This window comes from Neolamprologus brichardi, chromosome 12 (assembly GCF_056152115.1).
Source record: "Neolamprologus brichardi isolate AB-2024 chromosome 12, ASM5615211v1, whole genome shotgun sequence".
NCBI classification, from domain to species: Eukaryota; Metazoa; Chordata; class Actinopteri; order Cichliformes; family Cichlidae; genus Neolamprologus; species Neolamprologus brichardi.
In genome coordinates this window covers 31821757-31847150 of record NC_142115.1, presented here as the reverse complement: position 1 = coordinate 31847150, position 25394 = coordinate 31821757, and the positions used below count along the sequence as shown (strand labels likewise).

Here is a 25394-nt window from a genome sequence, read left to right as displayed (position 1 = left end):
TTCTTTAGCCCCCGTGGTGGCTTCTGAGCCAACACTTGTCTCATCCTCAGGCTAAATGCCATTTCAAGGTACATAGCTCATCAACACGGGTGAAAGATTTCAGGTTGGGAACTTGTCCAACCGAGGGGGTGGAGGGTGGGACCAGCAGTACATTTTTGCTGCCTTTAGGCATAAAACTGTACATTGTACTATAAATAACCAGGCCAGTAGAGCTGTACCTTGTGATTCGCCGTGCTTCCAGATGGCTTGGTGAGTCTCTCCTCCTTTTCTTCATAGGAGAGTAGGATTTGCGTCTTCGCCTCTTCCCACTAACTTTATGTGTATGCTTCGGATCTGTCTCTCTGGAGCTAGCTGTTCTTTTTCTGTCTCGCAGTCTGGGAAGCAGACATAACATAGTGAAAATTTAATTAACAACAATGTCAATATATGTTTATCCCCATGCATTGCAAATGAGGACTCATTAGTATTTGAAACATGTAGTGAAGTTCACCTGTCGGGACTGTATCTCGAGTAGCTTCCTCTTCGCCTCAGATCAGCTGAATTACTCATTGAGCGTGAATATGAGCTACAGTGACAAAATGAGGAAAAATTCTATTGAAGATTACTGACATTTCTGCAAAAGAAAATAACAAGTGACGTACTACGGAAACATAATACCTGCAAGATGAAAGCGAGGGGCTTCGAGAGTAGCGTCCAGAGTATCTGGAACTCCCTGAGGATCTGCTCCTGCTGCTAGATGACCGGGTTTTTGGTCGCCCTTGAGACAAGTCGCTCCTCCTCTCTGAGCAGCTTGATGTCTTTGGGGATCTCGCAACCTCTAGCCGACACCCCAAGGTTATCTGCTCTCTTTAAAAGAAATACATTAAGATGTTTCACAACTTTGAGTGAAGAAACCAACTGTGTATCCAAGGTTGGTTTTTAAATAAATGCTTCCCTTTATTCTCCACTCATCAGATTAAAGATTCAAAGGAGGAAACAGAGCATATAAACAGCAGCTAAACAAGCTTGAATTCATTCAGATGGATGATTTATTGTGAACGAAGAAAATTACCTCTTGCCATTTCCACTGAAAAGGGTTGCAGACAAACCGTCTTCCCCGTAAGGTTTGCACAAGGAAGCATAGCTGGTCACAGAGTTTCCTGAATCAGAGACATTGTCTCGCTCAGTGAACTTTAGCTTCCCTGGCGAGGCCACACGTTGACAGCTGTTGCTCTTGTTGTCAAGAGTGACACTCCCCTGAGAAACACCAGTTTTGCTCGACGGCGGCGAAGATGTGTCATTCCCAGAATCGTAATCATGTGGACCTACAGTCTGGCTCGTTAAATGCTGAGACCCATTTCCATGTAAAATCTCACTTGCAGGTTTTGACGACAAAGTCTGCAAAGAGACAAACAGGCTGCAGCTTAAAGCCAGGTGTGAACTGATACACGAAACCTGCTACCTGCTTTGATGCACTGTGAATACTCTAGTACAAAGGCACATATTCCCTTGAAAACACAGTGAAGAGATTTCTTTCTTTTTTCTCGGGACAGAAAGCTTTGAAAGATAAAGACATGCAAATTTGAAGCATGCGATTAACCTCGAAAGAAAGTCTGAACTCAACTAAAGTCGAAGAAATCAACAAGAAAACAGTTTTTAAGGAAAGTCTAAACTAAAACAATTATATGAAAGGAACAACAAAAAGCAGAAAAGAAAGAGGAAAACTATGTGTGAAAAGATCTACTGGCTCTAACTCGAGTAAAGAGAAGAAGAGTAAATAATAGACCCCATTGAAAAGCCTCATTTAAAGAACACTGAACAAACATCACAAAAATGGGTATTATGTAGAAATGAAAAGGATTGCAGACAAAGAGGGATCCCATCAGTCTAACTAAGAAAGCTCTCAGAAAAGGACAGATGACTGTGCTCTTTCTCCTGTAAGAAGTAAATAATTAGCCTGCACCGACCTACAAGTAAATCCCTAAATCTGCTGATAACATCGACTTACCAATCAAGATTTCCTCCTTAAGTAGGTAAGGTGTAAAAAAAAAGGGAAGAGCGGGCAACATAAGTGCATCATTAGAGTCGTAAATTGCAAGAAAAAGACAATAACCCTCTCTTCAAAACCCAGACCTAGTTAGTCTTATATCGGCACTTTTTTTTTGTTTCTTCAGTGTTGTTTTAAAGTTTTGGAGAGCGAAACTAGTTACCTTTTTGATTAACTGACCTCTGGAAACTCAATTTCAAATTTTAGTTTTTCCTTAATTGCAAAAAGTCCACAGATGGATAAAAGTAGTGACCTCTTAACAGTGACAGTTAACTAAGCTTTGATTCTGACTCCAAAACACGTGTGAGAGGTTAAGCCAGCCTCTTCTCCCAAAGGTTTCCCATTATCAAGTCTACAGTCAACACAGCAGACCGACCCTGAGGGAAATTTAAGCATATCTTTGTCCATCTACCATCCTCTTTAACATTTGCAGTGGCACATAATTTGTGCATACTCAGGGGTAAAAGATTTCACTTACAGAAGTACATATTTAAACAAACACATTCTTCATGGCACCTCAAGATATTCTGACAAGGCTGACGTCAAGTAAACATTTAATCTCACATTCTGGCATAAAGTTCTTTTGTGCTTTTCTTTCAGGTTGGTGCCTCAAACACACTACACGCTTTCAAAATATAAAACCAATTCACCACATGAACATATGGTGACATATTTTAAAATCAACCACACTCTTTTTTTTATCCACTCATACCTACCTGTCCCTTTATGGATTGCTTTTTTTTGGGGGGGGAAGAAATAATAAGCAAAGATCATTCTGCATTACCTTTTGGATTATGTGCCTTTATTCACAAGATCAAACTCCATAAATAAACCTTATGCAAACAGTGTAAAGCAAGGCTACTCCCTCAGCGACCAACTGTAAAGTCCTTCTGAGAGACTGTGAAATTGAATGCCAGGCATAATTCGATATATGGATTAATTTATTGAATTTCAATTAAAACCCTGTGGTGTTTAATTAAAAACATCCGTCTGTGCAATTAGCATAATTTAATGATTGCTGCAGAGAAATTAAATATATTTTATGCTCCAATAAACCAGAGACAATGGGGTTTTAGGACATAGCTGCATGTATGAGGCTGCTGGAAGAAACAAAAGAACAACAAAAAAACAAAAGAGGAATCTCAAATTTTAAAATTGAAAATCTGCCTTCTAAAAAATTCTTTAAGGATGTGTTTTTTTGTTGGTTTGACACTAGAACCACTGAAATGATTTGCTCTAAATAAAAGAAATGTAGTTCTCTGCAGAGGGTTGATGGGAACAAAATCTGTCATCTTAATCTAAACTCCCGAATAAATGTAACTAGTGAGAGGTCATAGACCAAATTGTAAACACACACCTGCAACTGAATCTTATTCAACCCTTAAAACATTTATGGTTTGCACACAATCCCTTTGTTGGATGTCAATGCAGGAAGCAGGTTGCCCCTAGCTAATGAGTAATATCCCCTCTTACACTGTCCCTAACCCTTAAGTGCTATGTGCTAACTCGAAAAAGCTGCACTCTCATGCATTTTTGATGCCATTAGACCAGAAACAAGCGCACGCTGCTTTCAGATAATGGTTTAAGGCAATGTCGGTAACTTCTGTTCATTTGGAACAAAAAACACATCATTATTATCCTGTGCAGCACGTCAGTGTTACTCCTCTTGTTTGTCAGTGAAAAAGTAAAAACACACAGCTTTAAGGTAGGAGACTGTTTTTTTTTTTTTTTTTTTACATAATTGAATTTAGCCTGTTATCAAAGTTCAGCCCATTCTCAATCCCAAACCGCTAAAAAACAACACTTTTATCAAAGCCCCTCACAGATGCACAAAAGGTGTCCTCTGGCACTATGCTAATAGTGAGACAGATCTCTCACTCCCACCTTATATATGAATGCTTACAGACCTCTTAACATTACATTTAAATGCAGTAATTGGTATTTTTAAATGTGCCAGTAAGATTTAAAGCCAAACCATAGTGTTTTTCCCAGTCAGCTTTAAATAATCAGTGTTTACAACTAACCAGTGAGAGAAATAAACCTAATGAGCAAGTGAAAACGAGGAAAACAAACTCTATACCTAAACTTCCTGAACAGGACACAAACTGCAGTCCCCTGGCTGACCATCCTGTGACTTACTACTGGAGTTTACTTTTATAGAAGACTTATCTCTGGGCATCTAATTACCACAATTCACGCATGGAACGACACCAACAGAGATGGGCAGTAACGCGTTACTGTAATCTGATTACTTTTTTCAAGTAACGAGTAAAGTAAGGGATTACTATTGCAAAAACGTATAATTAGATTACTGTTACTTTCCCGCAGGAGCGCTGCATTACTAAACCGTGATTTTTTTGCGAGAACGTCTCATGACAATGACGTAAGCGAGTGTGACGTTTGTGGCAACAGCTGTGTGCAGATCAACAATGGATAATATATAGAGTGCGGAGAGAGTATGAGCGCGCAGCGTTTAAAGCGTGGAAGTACTGACCTTACTTTGAGTTTGATTCCATAAAAAGTGACAAAAACATTAGTGTCCGTTGTGCGTGGGAAGAAAACTTCTTTTTACAGCGAAAAAAACCCCTAAACAAGCACCGAGTGTGCAACGACATAATGGGAAACTCACAAAGAAACTTGCGGATTCTTCCACTGACCGCTGCGGCACACTTGCACCAGGGTAAACCTCCGCCTACCCGACTCCTGCTTTACAGGTGAAAATAGAGCAACAGGACCGCTAGTCTTTGACTTTATTTTCTGCTGTGTTTTACTTGCATCTATTTGAAAGACTGAGTGTAAACACAAAAAATATTTTATTTTATGTGCAGGAATGTGCAGAAAATAGGTTTAAATGTTAAACTAATTTCTTCAAGTCAGAGAATGCTGCATATAATTTAATTTTTGCTTGATGCATAAAGTTAAAAGATTAAAACTGATTAAACAAGTTAAAAAAAGAGACTTTTCCATTTGATTAAGTAACTTGACCAACACTGGACACCAATAGCATTTAACACAACGGCAGTATTTGACACACCGGGATGAGAAAGCTTTTCAAGTGTCTGCTTACTGATGCTGCAGGCCAGAGGGGAATAAGAATTTGCAGTTACAGTGTCAGTTTATTCCGATATTTACGGTAGTATTTTGACTGTAGCATGATTTCTCAACAGAAGGAGAAATAAGCCTTAAAATACCCAAATCACACTGTTTATCCAACGTGTTTTGCCAACTGTAATGTAGCGGCGACTCTACCGCCCAGTAATCATATCAGTTTTTAAAGCAGAGAAACAAGAGCTGACAAAATCGCTGAAAAAGAAGAAACCACTAACCACTAACTAAGATTTAGGCCATGTAATGTTTTGTTCAATTTTGTAAATGTTGATCCCTTTGAGGATTGTGAAGAGGGTTTAGCTGAATAAAATATGCTGTGTTTCAACTGGATATAGATGTAAGATTTTGTTCTAAAAATACAGACGTGCTGTTTTTTTAATGGCCTATGTAAAAATACTTTCAGAATTGAAAGGAAATTGCCAAACGCAGCCGCCTCACTGTAGGCATTTCAGGTTGTCTGAAAATAAGCCATTTGACATGGCGATAACCGAGAAATGAAACTGAACCAGTGGCAGCACTATGAGAGTCCTAAAGAGTACTTACGGTGCCAGCAGAGAGGATGGAGCGATATTTTGGAGCCATTTTACACACTGATTTGGTTGTAGGTCTCCACTTCATGTCTGTGTAGTTGAGCACTGCATTGGTTTCCTGTCCTACAGCTGCCAGGTCTCCAAATGCTTGATGAACCACAGATTTTTGCAGATGGTGTCTGTGAGAAAATGCTGCATTTAGTCTTCATCATGACAGAGATGGTTGTGTTATATTAGAGCCAATTTTGCACTTCAGAGAATGGGACAAAAGGTAGCCGGAAGTCGGAAAAATATCAGACTTTATTTCAGCTCCGTTTTGTGCCATTTAGTAATCATAGAGCATCTGTTACAAAATTATTTCTTGAATGTTTTTCCACGTGAAAGATTAAATGATTCATTGGATGAAAATGTTGGAAGAATGTATAATAAAGCGACATAATTCTCTTTGTTTGAGTAACCTAAACGGTTTGGACAGATCAGTCAGTTTGAATTTTGGACTTTGATTGGAGTTAAAACTTCTCAGGGATAAAGGTTCAGTCATCGAACTGTACACGCCTTCATATATATGTGTGTGTATATATATATGTATATTCTCAGTGATAAATGACTGAAATGATTAATTTATATCAGAAAGTATCCAGATATGCTTCTAGCTGTTAGGAATCTTTATGCAGTCAGCCCAGTATAACCCATAAAAGACATCTTTCATAGTATCACACAACCAAAAATTTGCTATGTGTCATTATAATTGAGTGTATTGATCTCTAGAGTGCATTTGCAGCCATTTTCTGTGCAGCTGTGATAAGGCCCGGTTGTGCCTGAGTCTGAGGAAGTCACCTCCACCTTATCAGTCATCTCTGCGATGTGACCAAGAACTCGGCAGACACCTCAGACTGATAAGATTAACCAAGGGAGCGGGCTGGGGGTGGGGTGGGAGTGGGGGCGCCGGGCCTACCTGTCCTCTGTTGAAGATTGGCAGGAAGAAGTCTCTGACTCTGACCTCCGATACCGCCGTCTCCGACGTGAGTGAGTCCGAGAACTGAAACAAAACAAAGGAAAATTAAAAAGAAAAAAAAAAAAAACGTAGAGAAGAAGCTAAGATTATGATTAGGTTTTTTTTTCACAAAAAACTCCACTAAGGTAGCTTTACATAATCCCTGTCTTCTTGGGCTTGACTTTGGTTCAGCTGCTCAAAACATATCTTTTTGCGCTCTCTTCCCCCTCCCTTTAAGACAACCATTTTATCTGATCGGTGGGCCATTGCGAACACAAGGTCTCTACAACCTGGTGTTAGGACTTCTGTGTTGATTGGCAGGAAGAACAGTCAGAGCTGTGTGATATATTAAGAATATTTTCTTTTTGTAACGCCATTCAAAGAGCAGGAAAAGAGGAGTAAAGCGTTTTAATCATAGGGATTACCAAGACTGACTTAATTATTTGAAACTTTGGCAGTTTTTGCAATTGTATTATTATTAGTATTGTAACTAAATAAATAAATGTATTATTTATTCCATCAATTAAACATACATTGTACAGGATTTACAACAAATTTGACTAATGTCCCAGCTACACACGAGACCTATCAAGCCAAACATGCAAGCAAATAGCATAGCTGCACTTCTCCAAAGATCAGCAGTACAAGAAAACCATTATGCAAACCATTTAGTTTTGAGAGAAACTTGAATTTCTGTTATATGTGTGCCTCTACAGAAAGACCAAAAAAAAAAGGATTACGAGTGTTAAGGGTTCAATATTGAGGAGGGATACAGGAGGTAATCAAAGAATAACAACACTGATCCGGCCAGGTGAAGTCAAACAATGATTTTAATGCACGCGTGGTGAGATCACCGCTGTACGCAGACAGCACTGATCTCCGACTAACAAAGCATAAGCAGATGTTTTATACCATCAGGGCTTAAATTTAATGACGCCCCTTCAACGTCAAACAGATACAGTTCATACATAGGTTTCAAAACCACAATGACTTTTAACACAGTTTAAAAAGAACATTGTCTCCATCTCCACGGCAGGTGCTTCCTGTCAACCTTCTGACCCTCGGTTCTCCAAAACCTCAGGCCATGCTCTGCAACAAACTTAACAATTCTGCACGCACAAAAATGCAATGACAAGCAAATATCTGAACTCTCACCTAGAACCTGTAATAAAGGCTAATATGATAACAGTATGCATAAACATTTTAAGGCCATCTTAAAGCTATCTGTTACATTGTTAGGGCAATGATTATACTGCAGATTATATTGTACTGATAAAATACTTTAATCCCACACGAGTTTATTAAAACTTTTTTGGGCACCTTTCTTTTGTCTTCCAAAGTCTGGCTAACCTGGAGGGCCAGAGAGTTATCCAGAAATCACACTTTCCAAAGTTTATGTTCATACTACGGGGCAGTTTGCCATGACCTGTGTATGTCATTCTCAAACAGAAGCCTCCTCTGCTATTACACGAAGCAACGCGGAATTGCTAACTGGCAAACAAATCCACACTGACTCCCAACAACTTTACAAATTTACAGCCAAAATAAATATATTTAGAGCCTGGTCTACCCCCTCTTCGTGATAAATATGAATGAATACATGTGATGAAGAATAAAAATCTAACTTTTAAATTGTTGTTCTTTGTTCTTTTGCCTTCCTTCAGCTGCTCCCATAAGGGTCGCTACAGTGGATCACCTACCTCACCCTGGCACCTTCCTCTGTCACACCAACCCTCTGCATGTCCTCCTTTACTACACCAATGAATGTTCTCTGTGTTCTTCCTCTTTTTCTCCCGCCTGGAAACTCCATCTTTAATGTCCTCTGTCCAATATATCCATGATCCCTTTGTGCAGTTCCAAACCATCTCAGCCCTTCTTATCTAACTTTGTCTGCAGTCCGCTCAACCCGAGCTGTCCCTCTGATATACTGATTTCTACTTCCAGTCATCCTGGTCACTCAAGGATATATATGAACATCTTCAGTTCTGCCACCTCCAACTCCACATCCTGTCTTTTTGTAAGTGGCACTCAGTAGTAATGATCTCACTACCATCCTGTAAACCATCCCTTTCACCCTTTTGTGCCTTCTTTCACAAATCACTCCTGACTCTTGTCTCTGCTTTAAGTGTGCATATAATGTACAGTGGGGCAAAAAAGTATTTAGTCAGCCACCGATTGTGCAAGTTCCCCCACTTAAAATGATGACAGAGGTCAGTAATTTGCACCAGAGGTACACTTCAACTGTGAGAGACAGAATGTGAAAAAAAAATCCATGAATTCACATGGTAGGATTTGTAAAGAATTTATTCGTAAATCAGGGTGGAAAATAAGTATTTGGTCACCTCAAACAAGGAAAATCCCTGGCTCTCACAGACCTGTAACGTCTTCTGTAAGAAGCTTTTCTGTCCCCCACTCGTTACCTGTATGAATGGCACCTGTTTGACCTCATCATCTGTATAAAAGACACCTGTCCACAGCCTCAACCAGTCAGACTCCAAACTCCGCCATGGCCAAGACCAAAGAGCTTTCGAAGGACACCAGGAAAAGAATTGTAGACCTGCACCAGACTGGGAAGAGTGAATCTACAATAGGCAAGCAGCTTGGTGTGAAAAAATCAACTGTGGGAGCAATCATCAGAAAATGGAAGACATACAAGACCACTGATAATCTCCCTCGATCTGGGGCTCCACGCAAGATCTCATCCCGTGGGGTCAAAATGATCATGAGAACGGTGAGCAAAGATCCCAGAACCAGACGGGGGGACCTGGTGAATGACCTGCAGAGAGCTGGGACCAAAGTAACAAAGGTCACCATCAGTAACACACTACAACGGCAGGGAATCAAATCCCGCAGTGCCAGACGTGTTCCGCTGCTGAAGCCAGTGCATGTCCAGGCCCGTCTGAAGTTTGCCAGAGAGCACATGGATGATACAGCAGAGGATTGGGAGAATGTCATGTGGTCAGATGAAACCAAAGTAGAACTTTTTGGTATAAACTCAACTCGTCGTGTTTGGAGGAAGAAGAATACTGAGTTGCATCCCAAGAACACCATACCTACTGTGAAGCATGGGGGTGGAAACATCATGCTATGGGGCTGTTTTTCTGCCAAGGGGACAGGACGACTGATCCGTGTTAAGGACAGAATGAATGGGGCCAAGTATCGTGAGATTTTGAGCCAAAACCTCCTTCCATCAGTGAGAACTTTGAAGATGAAACGAGGCTGGGTCTTCCAACATGACAATGATCCAAAACACACCGCCCGGGCAACAAAGGAGTGGCTCCGTAAGAAGCATTTGAAAGTCCTGGAGTGGCCTAGCCAGTCTCCAGACCTCAACCCCATAGAAAATCTGTGGCGGGAGTTGAAAGTCCGTGTTGCTCGGCGACAGCCCCAAAACATCACTGCTCTTGAGAAGATCTGCATGGAGGAATGGGCCAAAATACCAGCTACTGTGTGTGCAAACCTGGTAAAGACCTATAGTAAACGTTTGACCTCTGTTATTGCCAACAAAGGTTATGTTACAAAGTATTGAGTTGTATTTTTGTTATTGACCAAATACTTATTTTCCACCCTGATTTACGAATAAATTCTTTACAAATCCTACCATGTGAATTCATGGATTTTTTTTTTCACATTCTGTCTCTCACAGTTGAAGTGTACCTCTGGTGCAAATTACTGACCTCTGTCATCATTTTAAGTGGGGGAACTTGCACAATCGGTGGCTGACTAAATACTTTTTTGCCCCACTGTACATCGCCACTTGGAGTGACAGGTTTATGTTATGTTCCGTTCTCTATTCATTTGCACTAAAATACATTGAAATGTTGTCTCTTTAGTTTTTTCTAGTAAGTTCATCGTGGTGGCTATTTAACTTCTTTTACAAAGCAGAGGACTGCCATATACACATTTAATTGACACGTGCTATTTGTCCAATTATCTGCAATTCAGCAGAGGCAAAAATGGCCTCATTAGTAGTCCTTTAGTTTGAATAAATGCAAGAAAACAAGCTCAAACCACAATACTCCACATCTGCATGCTTTCACATTGTTTATGTTGGATCTATGTGCATCTCTAATTGGTAGCAGCTATAGTTTTTCTCCTTTCCCCACATTTTTAAACAAGAGTAATGCTAATGCAAAAAAGTGTCTAAAAGCGTACTGGTGGCCAGAAGTTTAAAGATGAACAGACCAAAAATGGTCCCTGCGTACGTTTAGTCTTGAGAAAGATGTTCACAAAACAGAATTAGATTCTCATTTAATATCACACTGAATTATGGATGATCCTCTTTAATTGAAAGCTGGTGACTAAACAGTCCTGATTTTGCCATCCAAAAAAACTGTCTTGGAAAAAGGTGAGGCTTTAAAATGGTAGTCAAGCCAGTCTGTTATGTTATGGTGCCTACATCTATATTTTATGTGCAGTCTGTGGCCTTTCTCCACCTTGAATTTTCAGCTATCAATGTCAGTGTTTACAGTGGAGTGACTACTTTTCAATTCACTATTCTGTTTACTGTTAAAACAACACTGAAGACATTAAGGCTGTCAAATTTTATTTATATAATGTATCGCCAAATCACAACAACAGTTGCCTCAAGGTAGTTCATATTGTAAGCTAAAGACTGTACAATAATACAGAGAACACCTCAACAATCAGATGATACCAGCAACCTCTGTGTGACAGTGGGAAGTTAAAACTCTGTTTTAACAGGAAGAAACCAAGAACCAAGGCTAGATGGATCCATGCTTTCATGTGGTTTATGCCAAATCGTGTCCCTATCATCTGAACATCAGCGCAGAAATCCAGACTCATCAGACCAGGCAACATATTTTCAGTCTTCTGTGTTCCACTTTTGGTGGGCTTATTCAAAATGTAGCCTCAGCTTTGTGTCATTAGCAGACAGGAGTCATTTGACACCAAGTGTGGTATCCTGTTGCTGCAGCTCGTCTGCTTGAAGGTTCGATGTCTTGTGTGTTCAGAGATGTTCTTCTGCATTCCTTGGTTGTAATATGTGGTTATTTGAGTTACTGTAGTGGTCATATCAGCTCATAGCAGTCTGGCCCTACTCCTGTGAACCCTGACAACAACAAGGTCAACAAGCTGGATCTGTAAAGCCTAGAGATTGTGGTGTTGAAAATCTCAGCAGCCCGACCGGCACCAACTACCAAAGTCTCTTAAGTCAGTGGCCCCCAACCCCCGGGCCGTTTATAGCTCCATGAGCCATTTGGTACCGGACTGTGAGAGTTGAGGCTCGAGTGTGAAATTTATTGTTTTCAGAGTTTTTATCAGTTTTTATCAGTTTTTATCGTTACTTTCTTTAATTGTTTTTATCGTTAACTTGTTTTCCCTGGGTCTTTTCCTGTGTGTTATGAATAAATCTTCTTTTTTTTGGTACTGGTACTGGTTTTATTTTGTAGTATTTATCCACGGCACCTTAAAGGCTGGTCTGTGAAAATATTGTCAGACATAAACCGGTCCGTGGGGCAAAAAAGGTTGGGGACTTAAGTGCCTTAAGTCACCTTTCTCCCAAATTCTGAGGTCGGGATCAGAATCAAGAAGAAAGGTCAAATACAGGCATTAGTGAGGTGCTGCCATGTGATTGGCTTATTAAATATTTGTGTTACCGAGCAGCTGAATGGGAGTGCCTGATAAACAGGCCAGATTTTATTTATTTAACGTCAAAATTGCATATGTCACATCATCACCTTATGTTTCTTTATTGGCTACTCTGAGTGACAGGTCACATTAGCGAAGGGAAGAGTATAACAGAATGACAAAGTCATGAACGAGTGAAGTGATCTGAATAAAAGAAAAGAGAATAAAGAGTTGAAGTCAGCTGGAAAGCAATGGTTTCCGTTCAAGTCAGCAGCTACCGAACATGGCTCTGTGCTTACAAACAACAATGCGCTCATCCAAAGTCAAATTATAAAATGTTGCAAGATCACAGCATGAAATTGGTTTCTCTTACCCTCTTTCACCCATTTTTCTCTCTTTGTGGCTCAAGTGTTCAATCAGTTTTTCTCTTTGCAAAGGTTCTTTCACGCTTAGCTCAAGAAATATAAAAGCGGTACGTTTCTGTATTCACCTATCTTGCCCTTACAGGATAGCATTTTGCAGTATCCTCTCTTTTTCCTCCTCGACAGTGGGTATTCTGAAAATACTGGATGGACTACCATTGCTGGAAGAAGAGGAGGTTGTGAGGGGGAAAAAATGGTGTAGGACCTGGAGAGCACATTCTGATGCAACAGTCACACACTGACCTTTTCTTGTGCTTGCGTTCATCCCTCCTCTTATGTTTTAAACTTGAAGAGCTGTTGGGATGAAAGAGAATAATATCATGAGAGAGCGGGATTGATACTGACGAAGCCTGCACAGACAGCTTGCCTACTTGCTGATACTAAAAGAGAATTGCGTTTCAGGTGGAAATCCAGTAATCTTGCTGAAAGCAGGCACCAACTGTTACACAGGAACTCATCCTGCTATAAACTGGTTGCCTTTAAAGTCTTTCTTTTAGAAATGAGATGTGCACAGTGCAAGCAGACATGCAGACGTTATAGAAGAAATAATCATATATGTACCTGTGTTTTGACTTCTTGGAGGTATACCTGAAAAGATAAACAAGATGATTTAAGTCATAAATATAAAACTTGTGCAACTGTTTTTGTATATTGTTTTAACATTTACTGTACCTACCTGTGCCGCTTGCTTTTCTTGGAGCTCTTCTTCTTCTTCTTTTTCTTCTTCCTCGGTGGTGACAGGCTGTAAGAAGGAGACCTAAATAAGGAAAAAATTTAAAATAAATATGAATTTAAAGCATTCCTCTCCACAAACCTTGGTTTATTTATTTCCACACCAACACACATCACACTACAGAACAGTCATCTAATTATGGAAACTGACCTTTTCCTCTTCCTCTTCCGCTCAGACTTCCTCTTCTTCTTCTTCCTCTTTGGCCGAGGGGAAGGTTCCTCATCAAAGGACGGACTGTGAGCAAACACAGAGCAGAGGCGACACTTTTGTAATCTTTTTGGGATCCGATGAATGATACACAGTCTTACATTCAAGAATTTCACAGCGATTTTTGATCTACTGAATCGAAAATATTCTGACTTATGTTCTTTCAAGATTACTCAATGCAGAAGCCTTTACACCTATAAAGAAATTTAAATGAATTTCTAATAGCTCAATATCCCTAAGAATTATGCTGTACAGTACTAAAGCTTGGACCAGCTGTTTGTTTAACCCTCCGGGGTCCAGAGTATAATTGGCTGTTGTTGACTACTTTTGATTATACCTCTATATCCCACCTTTCAAAACTGTTTACCTTGCCTTGTTTGGTATCATTCTTTTCAGCAATGGTACCACATGTCTGATTGGTATACAGTTTTTTTAAAAAAAAATTTAATAACCATTTAAAACTATTTACATAATAATCAGGTGTTCATCAAATAAGATGCCACACAAATTATTTTTGCCGCTCCAAAAAACTGTTTCTGTCCGCTATAAGACAGAGGAGCACATTGCAAGCCTGGTACCTCCAGGCCTGACAGCAGGAGGTGTATCACTCCTCCTGTTTGCCACCTGGAGTCAAAATCTACATTGCAATCTGCCTTTGGTGGCTTTTTAGCAACTTTGACATTCAGCCACCGCCTCGTTGTTTTGAGAAACAAAACTTAACTACACACTAAATAAACAAGACAAAACACTAAACGTCACAAATCTCTCAAATCTCAAAACTCACTTTCTTTTTCTCTCGCTCTCACTGCTATCAACTTCCCCCTCTTCCTAAATAACCAAATGCCACATGTTGCCATATAATATTTGGATTGCTCAACATGGTACATTTGTCCACCAATAGGAAAGGAATGTTTTTTCGTGTATTTTTAAGTGCTTGCAGGACTTGAAAATACAGTTTTTACCCAGTTTTTTCTTCCAGCAAACAGGAAAAAATATCATGGCCTATCAATACAATTTAAAAATTGGTATATAGTTGGAAGCACTTTTAACACAAGCTGAAATGGATTCTCAGGGAGACTACATCTTGCTGCTATGCCGTCTTAAATTGATCATGTGATTTGGGTCCGTCGACCCCAGAGGTTTAATTATCGACTGGTTTACGCTTTACCCCTAAGCTTATGTGGTTAACTTAGTAGTTTCCTATTTTCACATCCAGTATTTACACCACACTTGTTATTTGGAGCTGTATTTGTATCAAACTGATGAATCAAATTCCTACAGCCACTGTTTTTTTGTTCTGTTTTTTTAACCACACCCTGAAGGAAAAACACAGCTTTACTGCCCAAAATGCTTCACTATGTTCAAAAGCTCTGTAGCCAAATATATAAAGTGTAACTGGTGCCAAGTATTGTTTACTGGAATATCAAAGCTTTTTTTTTTTTTTTTGCTGAAAAGCAGCCTTCTACAGGCCAGAGGCAGAAGTTTGCCTTTTGCCAAAAAGCATTTTCAGGATGGCAGAAAGCTTTAGGAAGTTAGGAAAAGTCAAACAATAGAAGTGGTATAGGGCTGGGGTGGATGAATAAATGTTGCGGATGAAAGCACTGGACTGTCATCCAGAAGAGTGTGGTTTGTCTTCCATTTGCTATCAATTCTACTAAGTTACTAAGTTATTCATTGTATCATATTTGTATGGCTAAAATACACCTAGTGTAACATCTCCCAACTAATTAGGCAATTACTGACAATAAGAAAATGCATCCCAGAGAAGAGTTCATCAATTCATGGAAGATTGTAGAAATAGTTTGGCGGTGTAATACTATTTTTCAGCATGCACAGACACACATAAACACACACACACACACACACACACACACACACACACACAAACACACACACACACACGAGTATGTGCAGATTATGCACAATCTACAGTTCACAAATCCGTGGTGGAAAATTTGTCTAAGGTGTCAAGAACATGAAAAACACTGCTAATTAAAAAAGTTTGTTTTTGTGCCATAAATGCAAATTGAAATGTTACTGATGATATAAATATATAGTATATAAAGATCCAGAAAAACAGCTGACTTCTCCAAGTCCAAGTTTAACTGCTCTGTGGTCTAGTGAATCAAAATCTTTTTTAAAAAAAATCATTGCACTAACATTGTGTGGGGTAAAGGGAAGCAGGACCAGCCTGCTTGTACTTCTTTGGTCCTTCACACAGACAGTTTGCAAACCGCTGTCTAACATTTGTAGCATTCACTGTGACAAGGGGGCAGTTTAGGCGAACCGCCACAGCCACTGTACTAGTACACACTGCCTGGTAACTTGTACATTTGTGAAGGCACCATAAATGCTGCATAACATACAGATTTTGGAGCAACATGGGCTGCCTTCCTTTTTCCGAGAAGTCCTTGCCTTTTTGAACAGCAAAATACCAAAACAACATTCTGCATGTATTACAACAGCATGACTCAACAGCGAAACAGTCCGGGTGCTGTAACTAATCTGCCTGCAGGAAGCAGAGAACATTTGGCACGCTATGAAATGGAAAATATGTCAAAGGAGGCACTGGACGGTTGAGCAGCTGAAATCCTATATCAAGCATGGGAAAACATTTGGCTTTCAAATCTACAGTAATTGCTCCCCACAGTCCCCAAACATCTATGCTGTTAAAAGACGACTTGGAGCAAAAAAAACCCCAAACATATATATATATATATACATATACATATATATATATATATACACACATTTAAATACATGGTTGAAATCATTTGTAGATCATTGCATTGTGATTTTATTCACAGCGTCACAGTCTTTTTTTCTTCTTTTTTTTGGAAACTGATTGATATGTTCTTTGGGAATTTGCTGTATTGCTTTCCTCCCTAAAAGTATTTACAGATAAATAACCATGACAGAATGGGTGGGGTAAAATAATCCACATGACTCATCACTGGCAGCACATAACTGCACATAAATGCATCCTGATTCTCTCTCACAACAATCATAAGCAAGATTATCTGTGATCCAAATGTCCCATACAAGATAATCTCGTGACAAAAGGATGAAAAATCCTTTCCAAACTGGTATAGACATAAAACAAATAACATGCCAGCGAACGTCACTATACTTTACTCAGAGGGAGGATCACAGATTTGATCTTGAACTTAAAATACAGACCTTCAGTTTTTGAGCTGCAGGGCCTGCTGAGCAATTTTATGATTTCGATTGGGAGATGGTAATTTATTTCTGAATTTAACAGGGATAAAGCATAATACTTTAATGTACCATAGCCGAAAGGTACATTTCATCTCCAGTCCCTGCACAGAGGCAGCTAGTGATATACATCTTGAAGAAGCAATGAGGTGCGCTCAGTTTTGGTTTCCAAATAATTTAAAGACAGATATTTTACCCAGGCCACCGCTCTGTAATGGTGCCAAAAATGCAGGTGACTGTGAGAATGTGTTTGAATCTCTCCATGTAGCTCATGGATCCTTTATTTCTGCACACATTGTTCTGCATATAGCCACATTCTCATTATAGTGTGAGATATTCTTGTTATCCATCCTTTCTTCTCTTGAAGTGTGAATTCATCATTATACTGGAAAGAAAATGGTCGTATTCCATCTGCTGACCAGCTTGGTTGCTGTCCAGTGGTCCACTTCATTACTCTTTGAAAATGACTGATGTGGAAAAGAAGATGAAGGTCTTTTGAAGCACCACAGGCCCCCTGAATGGGCCTTTCAAGTGCAGAAGAGACTGAAATTCATAGCAAGGAAATACATGAGAGAGTGACTGACCATATCTGGGTGATACAGAACAACAAAAAAAAGTAGTTATCATAATGGGTATAAATAAACTTGTGGATATTTTCTGGAAATTCACAGACTAAATGGTGTAGTGGTTAACACATTTGCTTGGCAAGCAAATGTGACCTTTTGTTTGCCAAGTCAGAGACACAAATTCCCTTTGGGGATGCATTAGGAAAGCAACAGGAGCCAAATCAAACATGTGGAAATACTTGCGGTGGCAAGGGAGCAAGTAGCTTACGGACTAAAAGATTAATTGTAAAAGTCACTGAATATTTGTGAAAACTGAAGCTGCATTTGTAGCATATATATGTGTGTTTTTCTGCCTAACATTAGCCCTGCATGTTCAAATGCTCCAGTTGTTTCAATCTTTTCCCAAATAAAACAGCCATTAACAAAGGCTTTAATAGACACGCACAGTGCTATTTTTGAGTTAAGGCATTTAATGCATTGTTCACTTGTCCACAAACAACAGTGATGTAAAAAGACACTGATAACTGAGAATTAAACCTTGGAAAACATCTGGCATGTCTTAAGAGTGACTTAAAGACGTGGGGGATTTGAAATAAAGCTTAAGGATTATGCAAGTTACCTTCATTGTACAAGAGCAACAATAAGTTGCACTTGATTCTCTAATGTAATAGAAGTACATAGCAGCTATGGAACAATATAAAAGAAGGAAAAAACCCTAATTGTCGTGATCAAGGTTTCCAATTCTCTACAGTATAACTTTAATTGCATAAGTGTCAGTGCAAAGTGTGAGCTTCCCACTTTGAATGTGAATATGAATATGTGTGCATATATATATATATATATATATATATATATATATATATATATGTGTGTGTGTGTGTGTGTGTGTGTGTGTGTGTAATGTTGAATTCTCCTCAAAGTAACCAGTAAATTAGAAGCCCTCCTTTGAACAAAGTATTGAGAAAAGTTTCAAAGTGAATAAAACTTAAAAAAAATAATAATAATAAAATAATGTTACTAATATTCAGGTGTTATTTTCATTGCTCAGCATTTGACTTAAGCTATCAAAATGCCTGCAAATGCAACTATGTACGATATATTTGGAATCATTTTTATGCTTACAGGAGGGTAATTGTTGCCATTTATGTGTCCAATTTAATGTACCTCCATGTTACACAAACAGAGGTCATGCACATAGTTGAGTGTGATCAAGACTGATCCAGACAGTGACAAACTGCACTCCCCCTTGATATATGCGACCACAGAGCTCTGGAGAGTATGTGCCTGTTTCATCGGATGCAGAAGAGTGTCCTGCTATAATAAATGGCCCTGCTTGGAGTAGTCGGCAGTTTGGGAGCATTAGGAACTGAAATGCATTAGGGCTGATTAGACAGTCCAAGCCCAAGTACCCTCTCCTGGTAATGAGAACGCTTTGTCACTCATTAACACCTCTACCATTCTGGCCTTGTAGAAAGAGAGCACAAGGCAAGCATTTGCATTTCTTCTTGCCAGCAGAAACACTTTCTTTTGATGAAGTTGAGAGAATGAAAAGGAGAATGAGAAAGCAGTCAATTGCCAGCTGCACTAGGAATGGTGATTTTGTGAAACAATGGTGTATGAAAGGGAGCTTTTTGGGAACTTTTGATGAAAATATATTCAATTCAACTTTTTTTTTTTTTTTTTTTAAAAGAATTGGTGTTTTAATCTGAGCCATAATTATGCATGAAGACCATACATGTATGTGACTAAATCCTAGATGTCATTACCTATATTATTATAAAGAACAAAACATGTCTCTCTCCCATGAAGCACTGAAGTACGTTTATTTCAGCTGTAACCAGACACACTTCTATGTTTCTAATGAAGTTCTGACTGTTTTCATTCGATACCCAGTTCACTGGAAATAAATCTAAACAGTTTACTTCTGCATTTTGCCCTTTTTGTTATTTGACAACAACTACTCTCAAAAACCTACTCATTACATCAACTTACTATTTCTAGATGGCATCCAGTGTCAGCGGCTTATGGCCTCATGTTATAATTAACGTTTTTTTCTCTGCCAAATTGCTGCAGGCCAATTAGCAAGATAACAATCCACAGAACAAATGTCCTTCTCAACAAAAGAGATTTTTCTCAGGCAATGCTTTGTAAGTGAGACAAAGTATTTGGAAATGGATCTAGCTCGTTAGCCATTTTAATAAAAGGCAATGAAAAAACACATGCATCTAGCCTTGGTGGCTTGTGGAGGATATATCATGCAATCACATAGCTTTTTTGTGTGTTTTTAAGGCTTTATAGTATGTTATGTTTCCTCTTTTTTTGTTGACCTTGCGGTCAAAATAGTGTGCATGGGTTTCTCTTCCTTCTTTTTTGTCTTTTAATATAAATATAATTTGATAGAATTTACCATCTTGACCTTTATGAAGTACAATCTCTACATACACAGCAATGCTGCAGGTTTTTGATTTATTAATTGTAATGGCTCTACAGTGGATTTCAAATTGAAGAAAGTATCAAGTATCAAGGCCTTTACTGCAGCCGCCCTCAGTTGCTGCTCATTTCTGGGTCTCCCTTCGTTCTGTTTTGTCTTCAGTAACTGAAAAGCAGCTCTGCTGGGTTGAGATCAGATGACTGTCTAGGTCACTGAAGAATATCCAATTCTTTGCCTTGGAAAACTCTTGGGTTGATTTTGCAGTACACTTTGGGTCATTTTCCATTTGCTATGTGAAGTGTCATCTGATCAAGTTTGTTGCATTTGGCTGAATCTGAGCAGAAAGCAGAACTCTGTACTCTTCAGAGATCACCCTGCTACTTCAGTAGCCACATCTTCAAAAAACACCAGTGACCCAGCTCCACTGGCAGCCATACATGCCCTATGCCACGGTGTTGCCTCCACCATGTTTAACTGTTTGTTTGCTTCTGATCATGAACTATTACCTCTCTATACTTTTTTTCTTCTGATCATTGTTTTAAGAATTTCATCTATTCAAAGATATTTTTCATAGCTTTCATGGTCTAGACTTTGATCATGATACAACTACCTCCTTGAGACTGTTCTCGACTTGGATAAACATTCTGAAGGGATTTTTCTTAACTTAGAGAGGAATGAATTCTTTGACCAGTCACTTTAGTTGAAGTCTGTCATCTTTCATGTCTTTCTTTGGTGTTGCTGAGCTGGCCAGTGAATTTTCCTTTGCATCAGATTGTTGATTTTGCCACTCTTAAAGTTTTCCTTATCTCTCTTCTAGCATTATTTGGAATTTTCCAATAATTACATCCTTCATGTGCATCAACATCTCTCTGGACCTCATACTGAGAATTACAAAGACCAGATACCAAATGTAAACTCAAGACTTGGAATCAACTCTTAGATGTTTTATATACTTGTCACATAATAAGAGGAGGAGGAATGAAGGAAGAGCCGTACACCTATATGAGGAAATATCCTGTGGAAGTGTCCCAGAGCTCACACAATGCCAAGGTGCACTGAACTTGCTCTGGTATCTGACAGTCTATCGCCCTACCAAGACAAGTTATGTTGGTATTCCCTTTAATTTTTCAACGGTATGTATCTTTTAGTGTATTTCTGTATACGTCTAATACAAATCATTACAAAATAGGTCTTGAGGAGAAATGAGACAAACATAATTATTTTTACTGTTTTGAATGAGAGAAAAAGTTCATGAATTTACTGAATAGGATTTCAAATATTGGTAGCAGAAGTTGGTTTTGGAAATACAAAACAATAGTCTTTGACCCCAGAGATCAGGGTTAGCCTCCAAGTATGATACGTGCTTCGATTTAGAAAGTAAAATTGTTTGATTAAGGTTAGGTAAAAGATGTTGTTGCCAAACATTGTGTGTTAAAGTTATGATAGAACCAAATCCGCAGTGATATATGCACTATTGATCTGTGTATGTCTATGTATCTATGGCTCCACAAGATTTGCCAGGAGACATCAAATGTAAACAAAAGAGTGGATATTATAGGTAAACAAACCTAAGAATTTGTTGCTAAGTAACATTAAGCAAAATAAATTCCTGCAGTTATGCATTTTAGAAAGCAGCAGCAATGCCATGTCATCTTGCATGCCACTGTATTATCAATCACATACATAGTCCAAATTAACAGTGTGTGGACACATTGTTGCAGTCTTTACAAGGCAGATTTACTTCAAACCTTAAACAAGTACAGAGTCCTCACACTGGACACAAAATTCATTTATGTGAAATATAAGGGCGACATAACAAACAGCAAAAACACAGACAAGTAAGTATGAAAGAATAAAATCAAATCTAACACTGGGCAGCTTAAAGGACAGTAGAGTAGATATGCTATAAATACATCGTCTCCTTGATTACAAACAGAGCTCTGGTTTTCTTGGAGTTCGTTCCACATATGTGCTGCATAAAAACTGAGTGATGATTAATCCTGTTTATTTTTCAATACGGGAACAGGAGCCAGGCTTGTGCCAAAACAGCTGAGAGGTCTGGCTTGTTCATTATGGCCTCTAACAAACGTGTTTTTAATCACCTTTAGCTGCAATCTTACAGTACTTTACTGATGATACACTTTTTAAAATTCTTTTCTTGAGGTTTTGAGAGTTTGACTTAGTTTAGTATCTCATTAAAATTAATGGATGCTTTACTCAAAGTGGACTTCCTTTCATCGTCTCAGCTAGAACTTGTAGCAGTATTCTCTCTAACCTCCTGCAGCTTCTAGCATTGCTGTGCTTTTTGGTCTGAATGCAACCGTGTTGTGCAAGATTTGAACCTGAAAATGCATTCACTTTATTGCTCTAAACCTCATATAGTAAGACCTACAGTTTCACAATAAGATCCCTGCATGAAGTCAAGATCATCTCTGCCACTGTCTGATGAAATGGATATGCTGCAGGGCTGCTGTATAAGAAAGTGTAAAGTCATAATTTAAGAGATTCACCAAACCAAATGATGAAAAGAATGCGGTTCAGCAATGGTAGAGCTTTAGTGTACGTTCTATGTGCACTATGTACACTCAGTACACCGAGGACTACTCTGATTTCTTAGTATTTAAATTTTAAAACGCTGTAACATGGAGCTGCTGGTGAGAAGGGTGTCTCACAGAAAAGCCTCAGTTCCAAAGATAACAATGCTATAAATCTTTCTCACCGTGCTTTCTTCTATCAGATGTCTTTTCTTGCACGCATAAACCAGAAAAATGATTATCAGAAGCCTGCATGCCAGCGTGTTCTCTGCGCTTGCTGTTAAATTCAAAAACAAAGAGAAGCAGCCGCCGGGTAAAGTTCATCCAAAGAGAAGAGATTCATGTTTATGATCCGCTCTTACACTTCAGATGCTGCTTGAGTCATGTTTTACATATCACTGCCTGCTTCCCTGCTGTGTAACTGCAACGGCTTTGAAGGTGTCAGATTAATTAAAAAGGTTTCTTTCCAAAAAAAGAAAAAAGAAAGAAAGAATCAACTCTGCCTGGATTGATTTCTCCAACTCTAAATAAAAAGCCAAAAAACTGTTCTTCTCTGCATGTGAAGAAGACTCTTGCATCTGAATGACACAGCGTGGAATTCCTTACACCATTTGTATTTCCTACCCCGATAAGAGTGTTCGCTTTTCCTGCACCGGAATATAGAGATTAGCTTGGGTTTCTTGTTGAGAATCAGGCCCCGAAGGTGTGTTGGTAACTGTTAAAAAGGCTTTATCATCTACAGAAGCAACAAAAACAAACTTTAATCACAAAACTCAACTGATCGGCAATCGTACATGTTTAAAGCCCATTCTTTTCTCAGCCTTCTCATCTCTTCACAAGCACTTGTTTTCTTTTAGTTCAGAAAACCCTCCTGATGATTTTGAAGGATTGCTACTTGGCATGTGTGAAAACACAAAGGCTAACTCACCTCCTGGCCCTGCGATGGCTGCGATGTTTGCGTCTGTTTCCTTTGATGCAGCCATATCTGTCCCTTGTGTCCACAGCTTTCCTCTCATCAGGCTTGAGCTGCTGGCAGGTTGTTGTTTCTGAGCTGTGGGGGAAGAGAAAAAAAGGACAAATAAGATTCAGTTTTTGCTCTCGAGCCTTCAGTGAGAACTTCTCCAAGTGATTTTTGCAGTTGTCCACACAGCTAATGCTTCCATCGCACAATAGTGAGGGGGCATTTAACATGCTTGGTTAGCCTTATTCCCTTTGGTCGACTGGGTATGTGTTTTATTCCCCTCCATTTCTTTCCTCCAGCCACTCTCTAGGAAAATTGGAGGTCAGCCATTTACCATTCAAATCAATGTGTCAATTGAAATACAGTTATTTACATGCCTCAGCTGCCCTGCCGTTTTGTGAAATGGTGCTTTCTGCCTTGTGCTGGAACAGTTCTTAAAGTTTCTTCCTTATCTATGACCTACATATATTTAATAAGACATAAACGCAAAATCAAACCAGACACTCGGATTTTCTGTTTTGTTTTTTGTTTTTTTCAAAAGTGAGGAAAATTATTTCTGGCTCCCAAAAAATTCTTCCATAAGTCAGGTGTTCGGGTAATTCAACCACTGTTCATCTACAGTGAAATACGGCATAGAATGAATGATTAAATAAACTGAATGATTTGATGTGAGCACACAGTTCTAGCCCTGCTTATTATTCTCTGTTTTAGTCATGGGAGATTTGAGCGTAATTACACATTCTCCTCTTCGTCGAGTGGCTCCCGTCTGATTGTAATGAGAAGATAATCAGAGCCAGAGATTAGGACGTCAACGCCGCCTCCTCCTCTTCCCCCAGCGACGAGCAGGCAGGGCCCGTCGCTTTCTATCTTCCTCACCTTCATTCTCCTTAGCCTCTCAGCATTAGAGGCAGTGCCCCTGACAGGGAACTAATAATGTAAAATGGCAGACTGGGTGCTGCAACATGACCAAGTGTGTGAAAGGTGATAGGGGAGATAAAGACAACCACCGGAAGGATGATTAGTCTGATAAGGAAGGCTGATGGAAAGGAACCTTTAAATAACCTGGTGATTTGGCTAATTTTCTCCTTGCTGATGTAGAGCTGAATAAATGTCAGACCACACTGTCGCCTGGTATTAAGGATGCCTAATCAAATAAACTGAATTTCACTGAAGAAAAAATAGTAAAGTAAAGAATAACATGCCATCTTAATCTCAGCATTTCTTAATGGAGGCCTGTATTACCGTAATTGTCGGGCTATAAGCCGCTACTTTTTGCACAAGCTTTGAACCCTGCGGCTTTTAGTCAGGTGCGGCTTTTCTATGGATTGTCCAAGATTTTTGTGATATCGTAAGAGGATTTGTTTTGTTTGTTCCGCTGTTGTACGCCACTACGTTGCCTGGCGTAAGGGCATGTGATCAGACACACAGTATCGGGGTTCAAGAGTGGTATGTTGGTCACATGTCCATCCGCCAGGCAACATAGTGCCGTACAAGTAGCACGAAAAACAAAGTGTTGTCAACTTAGCGACTTTGTCGCTATATTTAGCGAGTTTTCAGACCCCCTAGCGACTTTTTTTTTTTAGAAAAAAAGTCGCTAAAAAAAGACGTGAAAGACATTACAAAAAACAATAATTGCTAAAAGAAATTAAATGTGTAGTTCTAAATAAATTCTAAATGCATTTAGGACGTTTTTTGCTCACTTTATGTCTCGTCCACGACGTTATTTCTCTCTCCAGCAGGGTAGGTTACAATTACGTTAGCATGACCAATTATGCAAATTAGGTGATGACGTCATTTAGCGACTTCTAGCGACTTTTAGGACAACCAATAGCGATTTTCCTTACTGAGGAGTTGGCAACACTGCTTCAAAGTAGAGCTACGTGTTCAGCGGGAGGCGTGGATGACGAGCGGCGATAAACTTGCGAAAAGCAACAGCGTGGAAAAGTGTGAAAACATCCATGATCACCAATTTTCGAAGGGCTGGAGTGCTGCATGATGGAGAGCAGGACACCGCCACGGCCCTTCTGAGGGTGTTGGACTTCGACACTGACAACGAGGATTTCTTTAGTTTTGAAAG

General features: G+C 39.3%; 1 protein-coding gene across 1 annotated transcript in view; it reads right to left on the bottom strand.

The window, feature by feature from the left end:
• srrm4 (serine/arginine repetitive matrix 4) overlaps positions 1–25394 on the bottom strand; it is a 66103-nt gene that overhangs the window by 4306 nt on the left and 36403 nt on the right. The window contains exons 2-12 of the mRNA XM_006803877.3: positions 23285–23407; positions 13553–13636; positions 13346–13426; positions 13231–13257; positions 12913–12963; positions 6620–6703; positions 5678–5843; positions 1052–1377; positions 658–846; positions 491–565; positions 219–374 (exon numbers count right to left, since the gene is read on the bottom strand). Coding sequence (XP_006803940.2) covers positions 219–374; positions 491–565; positions 658–846; positions 1052–1377; positions 5678–5843; positions 6620–6703; positions 12913–12963; positions 13231–13257; positions 13346–13426; positions 13553–13636; positions 23285–23407 — 1362 coding nt within the window. The remainder of the gene's footprint in view (positions 1–218; positions 375–490; positions 566–657; positions 847–1051; positions 1378–5677; positions 5844–6619; positions 6704–12912; positions 12964–13230; positions 13258–13345; positions 13427–13552; positions 13637–23284; positions 23408–25394) is intronic.